The sequence below is a fragment of the Condylura cristata genome, unplaced genomic scaffold, assembly GCF_000260355.1.
Source record: "Condylura cristata isolate star-nosed mole 26May11 unplaced genomic scaffold, ConCri1.0 scaffold00021, whole genome shotgun sequence".
NCBI lineage: Eukaryota > Metazoa > Chordata > Mammalia > Eulipotyphla > Talpidae > Condylura > Condylura cristata.
Window position 1 is genome coordinate 38252328 of NW_004567122.1, and position 15859 is coordinate 38268186.

The following is a 15859-nucleotide window of genomic DNA, read 5'->3' on the forward strand; positions in this document are numbered from 1 at the left end:
TGTGTGTGGCATCTGCTGTCTGGTATCCTTTGAGTCCTCACATCCACTCTCGGGATACTCTCCACTCCATCCCGCATTCTGTTTCTCTCACTCCAGGCAATGCCCTCAGCAAAGACCCCCCAGGTTAAAGCAGCCTCTACCCCTGCCAAGGAGTCCCCTAGGAAAGGGGTGCCACTTGGCAAAACAGGACTTGTGGCTGCCCAGGCCATGAAGCAGGAAGAGGACTCAGACAGCAGTGTGGAAGAGTCGGACAGTGAGGGAGAGTCTCCGGTCGCTGTTCCCCCAACCACGAGCCCAGCTCAGGTGAGGCTGGCACACATGATACACGAACCACTGTGTGCCTTGCCCTCCACTTGCCCTCCTCACTTCCTGTCTTCACACACGCTCCCCGGTGGGCCCCCTCTGATCTGTTCTTTGTTACTCCCAGGCAAAGTCCTTGGGGAAGAAACCCCAAGCCAGAGTTGCCTCAACCACTGACATGGCGCCCTCAGGGAAAGGCCACATCCCGGTGCCCCCTGGGAAGGCAGGATCTGTGGCACCCTTGACCCAGACGGGAAAGCAGGAGGAAGACTCAGAGAGCAGCAGCGAGGAATCGGACAGCGAGGGGGAGGTGGTGGCAACTGCGGCCACAGCCCAGGTAAGGCCCCTGCCAGTAAGGCACTCTCCCCTTCACACCTGGGACCCCTCGCTCTCTGCACACAGCCCTGCTTTGGGCGCCCTCCCTGACCTCTTATGTCTCACTCAGGCAAACTCTTCAGGGAAAATCCTCCCTGTCAGATCTGCCTCGGGTCCTACCAAAGGGCCCTTTCAGAAGACAGTGCCTCTGGCCACACAGCTCGAGACAAAAAAGTCCAAAGAAGACTTGGAGAGCAGTGAGGAGGAGTCTTCAGACAGTGAGGAGGAAACCCCCACAGCTGTGACTCCAGCCCAGGTGAGGTCTTGAGAGGAGGGCTGTTCCCCATTCTGACCCTCCTGGGTCAGGATCTGGCCTAGTCAGCCCACAGGGCATTGTGGCCCTACCCTAGAGCAGGGGTCTTATCCTTCTCCAATTTCTGACTTCCATGTCCCCTCAGGCAAAACCAGCTATGAAAATGCCTCAGACCAAGGCCTCCCCAAAGAAGGGCACACCCATCACCCCGCCCTCTGCCAAGGTTGCCCCAATGCGAGTGGACACTCCAGCCCCCTGGAAAGCAGGGGCAGCTACTTCTTCATCCCCAGCTGTGACCAGGGGCACCCAGAGAGCAGAGGAGGACTCTTCGAGCAGTGAGGAGTCAGAGAGCGAGGAAGAAACAACTCCTGCTACAGCTGTGGGACAGGTGAGGCACAGTATGCTTGACTCAGGACTGGCCCTGTGGTTTTTTAGACTCCCATGACCCTCACACTTCTGGGTTGTTCCAGGTAAAGACTGCAGTGAGAGGACTCCCTGTGAAAGTTGCCTCAGTGCCCAGTAAGGGGCTTTTGGGGAAAGAGACAGCCCCAGTACCTCCTGGGATGGCAGGGCCTTCAGTGACTAAGGTCAAACCTGAGATACATGAAGACTCTACAAGTAGTGAGGAGGAATCGGACAGTGAGGAGGAGATTGAGACTTCAGCCCAGGTGAGGTTCACAGGTAGCCCACACACCGTAACACACCAGTTCCCAGCAGGTGTGGTAAACCCATGATGGTTTGCTCTTACCCCAGGATATGCAAAAGCACCTGGGGCTCCCTCCGCCCAGCTTCCTTCCAGACTTCCTACTCTGTCTCCTCTGTGCGTCAGCATACAGGGTCTCCTGGGTGGCCTTTTGAGCTCCCATTGAGAGTCTTTGTGCTCTTCTCCAGCTCTTTTTCACCATCTCTGGTTGCAGGGAAATGGGTCCTTTCTGAGTCTCTTGTGGCCCCGGCTTTTGGGGAGGCCCTCACTTAGTAGGCAGTGTGGATATATACATAGGTTATTCCAGATGGTGTGAATAGGGTTATATACGGTGCACAGCGAGGGATAGCATTTAGACAGCATTCAGGAGGGAAGGCCTCTTGGAGAAAGTAGCATTTGGTATGACTACAGGCAGCATTCTGGGCAGAGAAGCCCACCTAGAGACCTAGGTGCCCGGGTTGGGTAAATTGCCCCAAGCAGAGCATTTTGGTGAGATGAATAGGGGCAGCAGGATAGGGAGAGTGGCAGGGGGTTCAGGTCCCAGCACCATGTCCTAGCAAGAGATGTAATCTCTCAGGACCTTTTTATGCTTCTGTGAATTGGAAAATAACACTCAGCAGGGTTGAGACTGTAATCCTCTCACACCCAGCAAGGGGCCTGCTCACAGCAGGCTCTCAGCCCTCGGGGCACAGTGCTGAAGTAGAATAGAATCCAGTAATCTTTCAGCACAGAAGTGCTCACTCTTCTGCATTCACCTACAACCGTTAATTTGAATTGTCACTGTTTTGTCAGTAACCACTCAGAAGTTAGTTATTTCCCATGTACCAGAACACACATTTTTATGGATTTTGTTTGTTTGTTTTTATCCCCTTCTCTGATGACCGATGGGACTCATGGTCCTGTGATTCCTTTTTGAACTTTGTTTGGGTCTTTCCTGACTCAAGACCAGTAAGCCCATATCCTTTTTCCAGGATTTTTTATCCCCTTCTCTGATGACCAATGGGACTCATCATCCTATGATTCCTTTTTGAACTTTGTTTGGGTCTTTTCCTGACTCAAGACCAGTAAGCCCCATATCCTTTTTCCAGAATGCACACATTTCACACCTGTGCCTTGCAGTGCTTCGTTGTACCAAGCACCTAAATATCTGCCTTCCCCTCTGGTGCCCCACCTATGCCATGAGCTGGGTTTTCATTTGCTTTGGTTTCCATCACCTTTTCCTAATAAGCCAGTCCTTTCAAAATGTTCAAAAAAAAAGAGTCACTGATACCTCTCTAGGGATCTATCTCATAACCTATTGCCACAGAAGACTGCTTTCCTAGTTTCAAGAGGTCTAAAGCACCTTTGCTGAGATAGGCAGGGCTCATAGGAGTCTGGCTCCATCCCTCCTTTTCCTTGCCTTCATGGAAGGATGAGGATAATAACTGTGCCTCTGTTTTGGGGTTTTTATTAAGATTAAATGAGAAAACTTGAGTGGGCTTACCGTCAAAAGTATGCACAGCTGGGTCCCCTATTGCTCAGCATTGCCAGGCTCTGATAGGAGTCAGAGAGTCTGATCTCCAAGACCCAGCTAACTCAAAGCAGTATTTTGGGAGATGAAGTTTGAAACAAATTTTAAAAGTAGTAAAGACAGAGTTCATTCTAGAAAACCAAAGTGCCGGAGACTCAAGAAGAAAAATATTCAGAATTGGAATGCCCTAGGAAGGCAGCCCTTGTGTGAGAAGATTAGAAAGATGTTCTGTCTATAAGTGGCCATGGAAACCCTAGGGTACCTTCTGAGCCTGACCTGTTGTATGTTGATCTTACATCCTGTGACTTAGTTACACTTGTCAATTTTAGTGGCATTACTTTTTTTTTTTATCGGAATAACTTTTTTCTTGCCTTATTGCAATGGCTAAAATCTCCAGTACAATGTTGAATAGTAATGGTGAGAGCACAGCACCATGAAACTATCCACAGCCAGTGCTTCAAAAGTTCAGTATCCAGGCAGGGAAGCAACCCACATGACACAGCAGACCTCTCCGGTCTCCTTGGCTGCTCCCCTCAGCAGTGTATTACAGTCGATCTGCCTGTTCTGTTCTCTACTCTGTCTCTGATAAATCCTCTCACCTTGCCCCCATACCTCTAGCCTATACACCAGTTCTTGTATGCATAACTAAATTTTTTTAAAAATCTTTTAAAAAAGTCTATATTAGATTCTGCAGGCATTTTGGGGATTCCCTGGGTATCTGCTGAGATTAGACTGAGCAGAAGGAAACCTCAGACAACAGTGGTTTTCTGCCACCTTTGGTACCTGATCATAGGCTAATATGACTGCTTGAGCTCCAGCTCTCATCTCTGCCTTCCAGTCAGCAGGCAAGAAGATAGTCCTCCATGTACAAGAAAGTCAGATGTAAACTCAACTTACCTTCCACTACCTAGACCTGAATCATATGACCATTTAGCCAGAAGAGAAGCTGGAGGCCCCCGTACTCTTGTTAATCCTACCCGCAGGAAGTGCTCCTAGCAGTGAATTCATCTGAGTGATTATCATGTGCCAGCCTGCCATTATGTTAAAATAAAACATGACTCTCCCATTTAATCATCACAGAATATGCCTTATTGTCATTACCTCCATTTTACAGAGCAGGGACTTGAGGCATAGAGGTGTCAAATTATTTGCCTAGGTTTGCATAGTAAATGGAGGAGCCAGAATCCAAACTTCGGCATCTGACACCAGAACCAGTGTTCTTAACTGTTCCACCTACTTCCCCTTCCTTTTCTCCCTCTAGATGAAGGCCTCCATGAAAACCCTTCAGACCAAAGCCAGCCTAGCTTCCACCAAAGCAGCTTCAGCTAAAGAGGCCGTGGCAGCTGCCAGAAAAGTGGTCACTGCAGCCACTCAAGCCAAATGGGGGTCTCCAGCCAAGGTAAGTGGGATAGAAGGCACGGGAGGTGCTAGGAGTGGGGGAGAGAAAAGAGAGGCAGCGACCCCAACAGGCAGGCAGACCTCTCCACCATCACATCACAGGTGAGAGCTCAGCCCAAAAGGAAGTATGCTGTCCACTTCTGACCCCAACTCCTAACCTCCTAGCCATTCAGGTAAAGCCACCAGCCAGAACCCCCTGCCCCCCGAACAATGCCCTCTCATGCCAAGCTTCCATGCCAGCTGTGGGGAAGGCAGCAGCCCAGGCCAAGCTAGGTCAGTCATGGGTTCGTAGGAGGGCTCAAGAGAGCAGAGAAGGGCAGTGCCTGCTCTGAGGAGGGTGGAGCAGCCCAGTGTGTCCCCTGTGCACCAGGAGCTGCCCAGCATTGTTCTGCATGTGCCCAGACATCTCTGGCATCCTCTGGATTCCTTTTCCTGATTCTGTTTTTCTCAATCCAGGCAAAGCCCTCAGGAAGCACCCCTCAGGTCAGAATTGCCTCAGCCCCTGTCAAAGGGTCCCCCAGAAAAGGGGCTGGCCCAGCGCCCACTCAGAAGACAGGACCTGCAGCTGCCCAGACTGGGAAGCAGGAGGACGACTCAGAGAGCAGCAGTGAGGAGTCTTCTGATAGCGAAGCGGACACTCCCGCTTCTATACCCCTAACCCAGGTGAGAACTAGTGAGGAAATAGCTACAGACCCAGGCTCCCTGCCACTGCCACCTACTTCTCAGTCAGAGTATGGCTTTAGGGCCAGGTGAGAAAGGCCAGATTAAGGACTGAGTCAGGAACCCTTCCCCCAGCTTCTATCTCATGACTCCTTAGGTTTTACCAAAGAGCACTCTCAGAAGCCCCTAAAACAAAGCCTTCCTGAGGAGATCATATGGCACTAACCCCAGGTTTTCCCAGGACAAGTGGAAACATATGGGTCAGCAATTCCCACCAGGCCAGATGAGGCCAAGAATGCAAAGATACTGTGGACACAGTTTCTTGAAGATCTGTGGGTTGTGGTGCAGGTGCCGTGAGGTCCTGCAGTACTGCCGGGAGTCAGCCCCTCACCCAGGCCTGGGCTCCTCACAGCATGGCCCTCCAGGGCGAGCTTGGCTTGGGGAGTGGGGAAAGAAAAGGCATGAGGAGCCCACTTAGCTGGATGATTTGCTCCCTGCTTGCCAAGGACAAAAGAGGTGGCTTCATGCTTCAGGAGCTCAGGGTTCAGATTTGCAGGCCCAGACTTGTAGTGGAAATGATACACACGCCAGCGGGTAAGCACACTGACACTGAGTCTTATATCAGGAGAGCAAACTGGAGCACCCCGCCCCATCTAGGGAGCCCCTGTCAGTTCTAGCCAGTGTGACCTGGTGACACATTAACTCGGGTGGCTGGATCTTCTGTGTTCTGAGGCAGCTAGAAGGCTGTACCAGGCTGAGCTCTAACCTGCTTCCGTTTCTTTTTTCCTCATGTGTAAAACACACCAAAGTGTCTATTCAGTACCCCCCGTGCTAACCTCCACCTTTGTTGAGAGATGAAAAGTTAAAGATGATGGCTCTCCCTCACAGAGCTTTAGTATGTGGGGTGAGGTGAGGTGACTGGATCGTGGGGACATTTTCTGGTCATACTCTGTTGATGGAGCTGGGATAGCAGGGCCCTCTGACTTCCAGAGCATGAGCTGGGCTTGAGGATGACCTGCACCTTAGCAGTCACTTCTAATCGTTTGTTTCGGGGCCTCAGCCATGTCTGGGACTGTACAACTCTTTTCCTTGTGTAAGGTTTGTATGGGTAGCTTGCATCGGTCACCATGTTCTCATCTACAGGAGAAATCCCAGAGTTTAGACTGTAAGGGGCCGGGTTATCTCAGTACATGAAGTCTCAGGGGAAGGGTACAGCAAGGGGTTTCCTTCAGCTCATCATCAGGGATCCCACTTCTTCCATCTATCCCACCTGTCTCAGTGTCACGGCAGGACTGCAGCAGCTCCTAAAGAGCTAAAAAAAAATCCCCACAGCCAGTTCCCCTGCCTGGTCTCCTAGTCCAGGCCTATGGCTCCCTTCCACTTGCCCCCAGAGCCACTCAGTCATGAGGACACACAGTTCCCAAGACGGTGGGAGGGCGGGGCCAAATCAGATCTTAGTAGCAAGAAAAACAATAACGTACATCTTAGCTGACCCATTTAAAAATTGGGAAAGAAGGATCCTACCTTCTTTGGAGAAGTTGGATTCTTAGGCCACCTGGGTCCCTTTCTTTGGCCTGGACTGAGCAGTGACAGGTGGGACCCTCAAGCCAATGAGACACAGGGTGCTCCCCTACCCCAGCCTTGTCCTCCCCTGAGCCGCTCCTCACTGCTCTCCTCTGACCCCCCGACCAGTTCCCACCTGGCCAGCCTCCCTACATGTTTATGCCCAGCCTGGCAGGAGTGGGTGGCAGCTCCTGCTTGCAGCTGGGAATCTCCCTGCCGGGTGTACCGGGCCATTGCCCCCTCCATCAGAAGCCTGGCCAGCAGCACTCCCGCTGAGGGTTTAGTAGTATCCAACTCTTGCATCTCTTTCAAGTTCAAAGTCAGCTCTGGAGAGTAAATAGTGGAGACCTGTCCTGCCGGGGTGTGGCGGGAAGCAGCTCTCCTGGGGGTGTACAGGTGGCCTCCCCTAGAAAGCCAGTATGTGTGGGGTCACTGCCACCAGCCATGACTCCCCAGCCCCGCCCTTCCACGTGCTTGTTCCCTCAGAAGAACAACTCCAATACTTTGAGAAGCAAGCCCCTGGCTTCTGCACCTCCACAGGGGAACAACACAGAGGGATCCTCAGAGAGTAGTGATGAGGAGCTGCCAGCGAGCCAGGTGGGTGTTCCTTTCTCTCGAGGATGCTGTAGATGCACAGCAGGGTGCAGGGGCAGAGGTTCCTGTGCGAAGAATGCTCCCCAGTTTGCAAAGCGCTTTCTGCATATTTGGACACATCCATCCTCACCCAGCTCTTCCTGTGAGGTGGGTGGCGGAGCTGGGCAGCATAGAGTCAGGGCTGGGCTCACTCATGGCTCTGCAACCCAGGCCTTGCCCACGCTGAGGCCTGGGCGTGTCTGTGCAGCAGGCAGGGTGTGCTCCCACTGCCCTGCGGCCTGGCCAGAGTGCTGCCATTGCGGGAGGGCAAGCCGCCCTGCCCCTTCCGTGCCGGGGACCAAGCCCAGTGGTTTGACATGATTTCCCCAAATTCTCATGACCTGACAGAAGCAGAAGGGGTAGATGCCACTGGGTGGCATCTCTGTCTACTATGTCCCTCCTTCCAGTGGGTGCCAGGAGCTTTTGCAGGGCTGGTCAGAATCCCCTGGGCCTGACCCCAGGCCCTTGCTCCAGCACCCTGGCATATCATGCTCAGGTGCCCTGGTTGTCCCCCCAGGCTGCTCCCGGAAGATCAGGGCCTATCCCACTATCTAGTTCCAGAGGCCCAAGTTCCTCAGGTTGGTATCCTGGCTTGTGGACCCCAGCGTTTACGGATATGGCACTGCCCTGAGTCCTCTAGTACCAAGCTCCTGGAAGTTTTTTTTTTTTTTTTTTTAATGTATTTATGCACACAAGAGTTGGGGTGTAAGCCAGAAGTTTGTGGGGGGAGGGGAAAAGAGAGGGGAGCACAACAGGCAGATTGACTAAAATCCACTGCTGAGGGGAGCGAGGGGCGAGACAGGAGAGGTCTGCTGGCCATGTGGGTCAGCTCCCTGGCAGGGATCGAACTCAGGCTGCAGTGACTGGGATAGCTTCATACTGCTGAGATTTTAATCCATTGCACCACCAGGGAGGCCCTCGCATTCAGGTCCTTGTCACACTGGTGCTGTGGCTGGAAGAACAGAGTGGCGTCACGGCCATCTCCCTGCCTCCTGCTGCCCTCAGTGCTGATCTGCTCTCAGTGGCTCAGGCGCTGTGCGCACACCAGATGGGGTGCACCTGCCGGTCCCGTCTCAATAGCACAAATGAGGAAAAGCGGGGAACACCTCTGTCTGATATTAGGGCTCACTTTTTGTTGGGGGGGGCCTGTGCATTTAGTTTAATCCCAGTAACACCCCCCTTGAGGGCAGCTCTTGTGCCCATTTGCAGGAGGGGGTGAGGCCCTGGCCCCACCACTGCCAGCACTGGCTGGCATGGTACCTGTGCCAGGCTGACTGCTCCCGCCTGGCTCTCCTCGACCCCTCTGGCAGGAGTACCAGGCGGTGCCGGGGCTCTCTGGGGCCTTTGGGAGGCTGCCATCTCCACAGTGTAGGAGCTAAACAGCTGGGAGGGAGGGCGTGCCCCCCCCTTCTCTGCGGGGGTGGACTAACACAATTAAAACGAACATCATGCTTAAACTGAACCATTTAATTGGTACGTTAGTCCCCAAGATTCTGGAGTCCCTATTAAAAAAGAAGGAGGGGACAAAAGTCAGCAGTTTGTGCTTTCCCCAGGAGGATTCGGGGAAGACACAGGGAAACTGCAGCCTCCTTCTCACGGGGGGTTTAGCTTCTAATCCCCAGCCCACTAATTATGATTATTATCGTTATTAGCATTTACCAGGCTCTTCTCTATTGACAAGTCCCTATGTTTTTATTGTTAGCCCCTCAGTGGAGAAAAGGATGGATGCCAGGGTGATGGGCAGGGCTGGGAGGCAGAGAGGAGACCAGCTTTGTTCCCAGGCCCCTTACTGCGCCTCAGTCTCCCCGCCTGAGAGATACTTCAGAGCAGTGGTTTGTGGCTTAGCCCTGGTGCTGGGCCCTGGCTAGGAACCAAATTAAAAAGATGTGGGTCCTTCCTCCCGGAGAGAAAAGGAGACCTGTAAGAAGCCAAATGGGGCAGTAAATCAGAGGCCTAGCATGCTTGGCCATGGAAGGCGCTCCAAAAGGTTCTCCTGGCTAGTGCCCGCCTGACTGCTAGTGCCTTCTAGTCCTGGCTGTGGCCCCAGTTTGCTGGGCATCCTGGGGTGGCCCTGACCCAGGGTCCATTCACCAGCCATGGGCAGTCCTTTGGGCCACCCTCTGATCTCCCACCTTGACTGGTGGCTGTTCCCTCCCTACCAGCCAGCTCCCGCCCTGCCACCCAGACTAGAGCGAGGCAGTTTGCATGGGCTCAGCCATGAAAGGGGACCCTAAATTTTGTGCTGCCAGTCAGGCCTGTGGGAGGAATGTGTCCCATAGTTCTGCAGGGCCTCGCTGCCCAGTGCTTCCTGGGAGCCCAGGCAAGGTTCAGTTGTAATCGTTACGCCACGTCAGGTGGCGTCTTCTGAGGGGTCTTCTCTGACCCACCCCAGGAGGCCCTTGTCACGCTCATGTACTCTGCCATGTGTACTTGTGCAGTGGTATCAGCCACTGCGGTGAGGGAGCCCAGGCGGGGATAGTTTAGAGGCCCATTCAGCAGGCAGGCAAGGTCTCACCAAGCTCAGGCACGCGGCCACAGCGGCAGGTGGCATCAGACGCAGGTGACCTCACACCCCTAGATGGCGCGGCCCACCTTTGCACACTTCATATGCAGGCTCCAGCCAGGTTCTTGTGCGCTGCCCTCCACCGCCAGGCTCCTGCACCCCCATAGCCCAGAGGCCGGTGGGGCAGCGTGGGCTGGTGGGATGAGGAGGCGGCGCCTGTTGCTGCTGAGCTGCTTTTAACATCCCAGACGCTATTGTTTGCCACGGTGGGTTCTTTGCTTCTCTCTGTCCCCGACAATCTGTTCCTCTGTCTTCTCACATATATATAGATCCCCCCTCCCTCAACTGTAAGCCTTCTCCCACTTTGCATCCTTCTCCGTTTCATCACGTGGGTAGGAAAGCTCTGGAAGTGGCAGATAGAGCGGCCGCGGGGGAGGCTGTTTGGCAGGGGTAGGAGGGCAGAGCTTCAGCCTCAGGGGCCCGATTCTCATGCTTTCCCCTGTGCTCTCCGCAGTACCTGGGGGCCAGGCTGGAATGGGGCTCAGGAGGTAGGCGGTGTGCTGTGGTAGTGGAGAGCACAGCAGTGGTCCCCAGAGAGTGACCTCAGCCAGCTCCCCACTAGGCCCTGTGCCTTCTATGGCCAGAAAGGGAGCAGAACTTGGCCAGGATCTGGCCCTGGGAACAGGAACCAGACTCAGTATTACCAGCTTGGGGCCACCCTTCGGTGCCTCGGCCTGTTCTGGTAGGGGGCTGCATTCCCAGCGTGACCTAGTCCGGGAAGTACTAGGGAGTGCTGCTCCTGCTCTCATCGTTCTCATAATGTCTTGTCGAGGGTCTCCCACGTTGAATCCCATAAAGAACCCCAACTCGGCAGTAGCAGACCCGTGACCCTTGCATCCAAGCCCTCCACCAAGTTCCCCGATGACCCTGGATACTTAGAAGCCTGTCTCACCTGTGTTAGCTCCACCAGATCTGGCTTTGCAACTCTAAATGATAAGGATTTTTTTGAAAGCACAACCCGTAACATATAGTACACCTAAAGCAGGAACCTTCCTAGTCAGAATGCCGATTCTGCGATTATCTCGTTAATGTTATTTTTGTATTTGGTGTGGTCATCACATAAGAACCACAAAACCACACACTGCCCCGGTAATTAGTACCTTGCATCTTTGCCTGGTGACTCTTCCCACCCCCCCCCCCCCACCCCACCCCCCAACCCATAACGCTTCGTTACACTGGTTGATGGATCGGTTGTCTGTGTCCTGGGTTCCATCAGAAGGTGGCACCAAAGTCTGGGTGTAGGGCACCTGGATTGTGGCCCCCCAGGCAACCTCTCTAGTGCCACCCTTGGCAGTTCCTGTCTCTGAAATTGGCCAGAGCCAAGAGGCTGAATACCCTCCATCAGGCTATGTGACCTCAGGCCACAATCTTCCCCTCTCTGGATGTGTGGGCTTTCCCCTCTGTTAATGGGGCTCATATTGTGGCCTTCAGAGGTTTTGAGGAGGGTCAGAGGGGCTCCTGTGAGGTCTGTGCAGGATCTTAGAGGCACATGGGCTGGGGGTGAGCTGGGGGTGCCCCAGCAGCCGGAATGGCCTCTGGCTATTTGACTGCCCTAAACTCCCTGGACCCCCTACCTTATAAAGCCCTCCCCTAGCCTGTCTCCTCCTCCCCTGGCCAAACCTTTAATCACTGGGGGGGTGTGTTTTGTTTTTGTTTTTCAAGGTGATTAAACCCCCTCTGATTTTTGTCGACCCTAATCGTAGTCCAGCTGGCCCGGCGGCTACCCCTACGCAAGCCCAGGCTGCGAGCACCCCGAGGAAGGCCCGGGCCTCGGAGAGCACAGCCAGGAGCTCCTCAGAGAGCGAGGATGAGGATGTGATCCCCGCCACGCAGCTCTCCACTCCCGGTGAGCGTGGGCCCGGAGGCAGGGCCGACTCCCCCTCGGCAGCTGCCAGATTGCCAGGCTTGGCTTGAAGGGACTGCCAGCACCCCACCCCTCTTCATGGAGTTCCAAATGTGAGAAGGTGCTGGCCAAGTCACACAGCAAGCTGTGGTCAGGGCTCGGAGCCATGACACTGGCTCAGTTCTTGTACCAGGGGGACATTCGCCATGGTGTCCTTTGCTGCATGAGATTTTAGCCTAAGGAAGAGCTTTATAATAGCTGCCCAGGCTTGGAGAGGGGTGAGGTGTTTGTTGGGCTCCTGTTTCTGCAGGCATAGAAAGGGATTTAGCTGCTTCCTAAACAGATAATACCGGGAAGAGTCAGGAGACTTGGAGTAGATCTAGAATTTTTGATTTATGAGAACCTGTGATTCTACCAGTAACAACAGAAACAAAAGGGGGGTTAATAATACCACTATCATGACTGTTAGACTTTTCGTTAGGATATTAATAATGCTGATCTTGGTAGGCCAATTAAAAAATTTAGATTAACATAAAAGGAAAAATACCACCTGTAACCTCATTGCCGTAATACAATGTTCCGGAAGACTAAGCTACTACATGTGTGTTATCGACAAGACCGTGCCATCCGTATGCTTGGTGATCTTCCATCTGTGTGCTTATGGCGTGGTTGCTGCTGACCACCAGGAGTCCTTTGGGTGGGCACCCCTTGGCCTCCTTAGGCCAGTGCCATGTTGGAGGAAGCTGGGGTTTTCTTGGAGGAGGGGCTTGGCAATTATGCCCGTTGCATTTAATGTGGTGTAACAGCCTCTGCAGATGAGCCTGGGATCCTCACAAGAGTCTGGTAAATGGGGGGCAGGGGGACCTCTTGTGGCCATTACTCAGGCCATTTCTGTCTGGCCAGCTTGGCAAAGGGATATCATGGAGGCCTTTGGGCCAGGGGACCAAGGTGAAAGTCTGGACCCGCAGCCACCCTGTGGTCTCTAACGTGGAAGCAGTGACAGCTCCTGCCTGGGTGGCTCGAGAGGACACTCAAACAGCTGTAGAGACCCTGACATGTCCCCCTCTAACTCCATTTTAGCTGGTAGAACCAATATGGTGACGGTGCCCACAGCCCACGCAAGGAGCGTACTCAGAGCTGGAGCTGGCGGGGCCAGCAGCAGCAAGGCACCTGGTCGAGCCTTGGAAGGCAAGAAGCAGGAGACACCCACTACTCAGGTACCCGGTAGAGCCAGCTGTGGGTGGGAAGCCATTGCCCTCCTCCGGAACTGTTCATGGCCTATGGGCACAGCTCTGGTGCTGGGCTCCCAGCTTACCTTTGTGTTGACAGGAAGTCACCTGGGAACCTGACTTCTCCAAATTCATGGTCAGCTCTTCCAACTGTATTGGGTTCTTGTTTTTGTCGTTTTCTTTAGAGTTTTTGTTCGCTCCCGATTTTGAAATGCCACACACCCAAATTGCCCCCTTGTGGCATTCACAGTAGTGACCATAACCTATTTGGTCTTTGGCTAAATCTAAAAGCTGGTCAGATAGTCATTGTTCAGAAGATGAAATAGGAGCATATCTAGGCTTAAGAAGAGCTCTGTTAAGCTCAATGAGAAGACCCAGACTTGTCCAGGGGGAGGTAGGGCCAGAACCCAGGTCCCCTCACCCCTCACTAGGGCTCCTTGGACCATAGCAGTTTGAGGCCTGCCTGAAGGGGGTTAGGACCACCAGCGCAATGGGGCTGGTCACAGGTGACAGTAAGAGCTTGCTGGGAACACAGTGCCGAGGGCAGCTAGACTGGTTTCCATGGCCATTCAGCCAGCAGACAGCACCAAGTCTCTGTGCCAGGCGCAGAAGGTACAGACAGGGAGGACCCTGCCCTTGTGGCATTCCCGAGCGAGGGGGAGGCAGCCATCACACAAGGAAGCCAAATACTACATAAAGTACTAGAAAGGAGGCTGGAAGCCGTTCCAGCTTGGGCATCGGGACTTCCCATGCCACACGCTTCAGACTGGGGGCGCAAGCCCAGGCGGTCACCTGTGCTTCTGGCCAGAGGGCCGTCTGCCAAGATCCCCACGACCTCCTCGTTGGGTTTAATTAGTTTGGTAGAGCAGCCGTCAGAATGCAGAGAAACATTTTACTTACTGGATTTCAAGCTTATTATAAAAGGGTGTGCTAGAGGAGACAGGTGAATGGCCAGATGGGAGGCTTGCGTTGGGCAAGGCCGGGGCAGGGCTTTCGTGTCCCGCAGAAGCCCCTCTCCTAGTACCTCCTGTTTACCAACCCAGAAGCACTAGAAAAGCCCCTCATTTGGGGTTTTCACTGAGGCTTTGTAGACATGACTGATGACTTCACTGGTCACTGGCAGTTGAGTCCACCGTCAGCCCCCCCTTCCCCTCCACAGATGCTGGGCAGAACAGTTCCAACCCTCCAGTCCCATGACTGGGTCCTCTGGCAACTAGTTCCTGTCCTAAGGCGCTTCCCAAAGGCACCTCACTCACATAGCAAGAGGTTCCTTATCACTCACAACACAGAAATTCCAAGTTAGGATCACTGTACCAGAAACAGGACAAAGACCAAATATATATTTCTTACATAAATCACAGCATCGCAAGTACTCACCAAGTGGTGGGTGCTTTGAAAGAAACCATGTAAACGAGAATAATAAGTGACCTGCTTTAGAAAGGACTAGCAGAGCTAGCAGCTTTGAAGCAGAAGCAGCAGGGGGCTGGAGCAGGGACCCTCCACGAAAGTACTTGGGGGTGAGGGAGCTGGGAGAAGCGGCCAGGGGCCAGGGGCCAGGGTGAGGGGCCGGAAGGCTGGTGGAGTGCAGAGAGGTGGTGCTCATGGGATCTAAGCCCAGTTCCTTGAGCTCTCTTCCCAGCTGCTGGTGGTGTGGGAGGCAGGAGCGGTACCAGGGAGACTTGAAGTTGCAACTCCCAACTAGAGACAGGTCCCCAGAGTCAACACAAACTGAGGTTTGGGGCTTTTTCGCTGAGCCTGGGAGCTGTGTTGGGCCCTCCGGGAACCCTATGATCACTCATAAACCCAAAACCTGGCATTTACTACCCAGATGGTGGCTCTGGCCTTTTAGTCACTCCCTCTCCAGCCCCTAGGAAGATACAGGCCCCTTTCTTCTCCAGCCAGACAGGCTGTAACCAGGGCATGGCGCTGGGGTGTCCGAGAACCCAGCATCTCAGGGCTGCCTTTAACTGTCTGCAGGTGACAAAGAGGAACCCAGCCAACCTCCCGCTGACCCAGGCTGCCCTGAAGGTCCTTGCCCAGAAAGCCAGTGAGACCCAGCTGTCAGCTTCCAGGACCCCATCTTCAAGTGGGGTGAGCAGGGAGCCAAAGGAACCAGGCCTCATCCCGGAGGGAACTATGGTCAGAGAGCACCTAGAGGGTAGGGAGGGGGCCTGGTGGGCCAAGCCAGGTGCCACACTTCCTGCCATGGCCTCGGCACAGGACTTAGCACCCCAGCCTTGGCAGCCAGCTGCAAGTCATGGAAGGTTGAACAGGTCACATGTGTCATGTGCCTGACAGTGCCTGTGTACTCGGGTGTTCAGTAAGCAGACCTTATCTGTGATCATTTTTCCTTCTACTCTTTCTGTTTTGCCCAACTAGATGGATGGTGCTGTGGGCACGCACCCTGTGACCAGTCCCCAGAGTACCCCTGTGCAGTCCCAAGGCACTAACAAGCTCAAGAAGCCTGAGGTTCCTGCAGCCCAGAAGGCCACAGCTGCTCCGTCAGGGCACCCCAAAGCCAAGGCCTCTGAAACCTCAGAGGACAGTGAGGACAGCAGCTCTTCAGAGAGTGAGGCGAATGCTGGGGAGCCCCAGGCACCCCCTTTGACCCAGAGACTAGGTAAGTGTCCCAGAGGAAAAGGCCGGGTGGGCATGGTGGTGGGGAGAGATGGCCCAGTGGCACTGCCTCCTTCTGTGTCTCTGCTTGTTCTGCAGCTTAGCCTCAGTTTCCCCACTATTAGGACCCCATAAGAAAGTCTGTCCAGGTGACATCAGAAACCTTCTAATTCTGATGTATGTCTACTCCCTGCTTCTTGGTATCAGGCTCCA

At 53.8% G+C, this 15859-nt stretch overlaps 1 protein-coding gene across 6 annotated transcripts in view; it reads left to right on the forward strand.

Moving 5' to 3' along the window:
• TCOF1 (Treacher Collins-Franceschetti syndrome 1) overlaps window positions 1–15859 on the forward strand; it is a 34128-nt gene that overhangs the window by 12780 nt on the left and 5489 nt on the right. Inside the window, exons 9-20 of one of the 6 annotated variants that reach the window (XM_012728027.1) lie at window positions 97–303; window positions 428–637; window positions 746–931; window positions 1074–1316; window positions 1399–1596; window positions 4403–4540; window positions 4996–5202; window positions 7249–7359; window positions 11621–11804; window positions 12882–13018; window positions 15008–15121; window positions 15410–15650. In XM_012728027.1, coding sequence (XP_012583481.1) covers window positions 97–303; window positions 428–637; window positions 746–931; window positions 1074–1316; window positions 1399–1596; window positions 4403–4540; window positions 4996–5202; window positions 7249–7359; window positions 11621–11804; window positions 12882–13018; window positions 15008–15121; window positions 15410–15650 — 2176 coding nt within the window. The remainder of the gene's footprint in view (window positions 1–96; window positions 304–427; window positions 638–745; window positions 932–1073; window positions 1317–1398; window positions 1597–4402; window positions 4541–4995; window positions 5203–7248; window positions 7360–11620; window positions 11805–12881; window positions 13019–15007; window positions 15122–15409; window positions 15651–15859) is intronic. The other 5 variants (XM_012728029.1, XM_012728028.1, XM_012728030.1 and 2 more) reach the window with 5 other exon arrangements.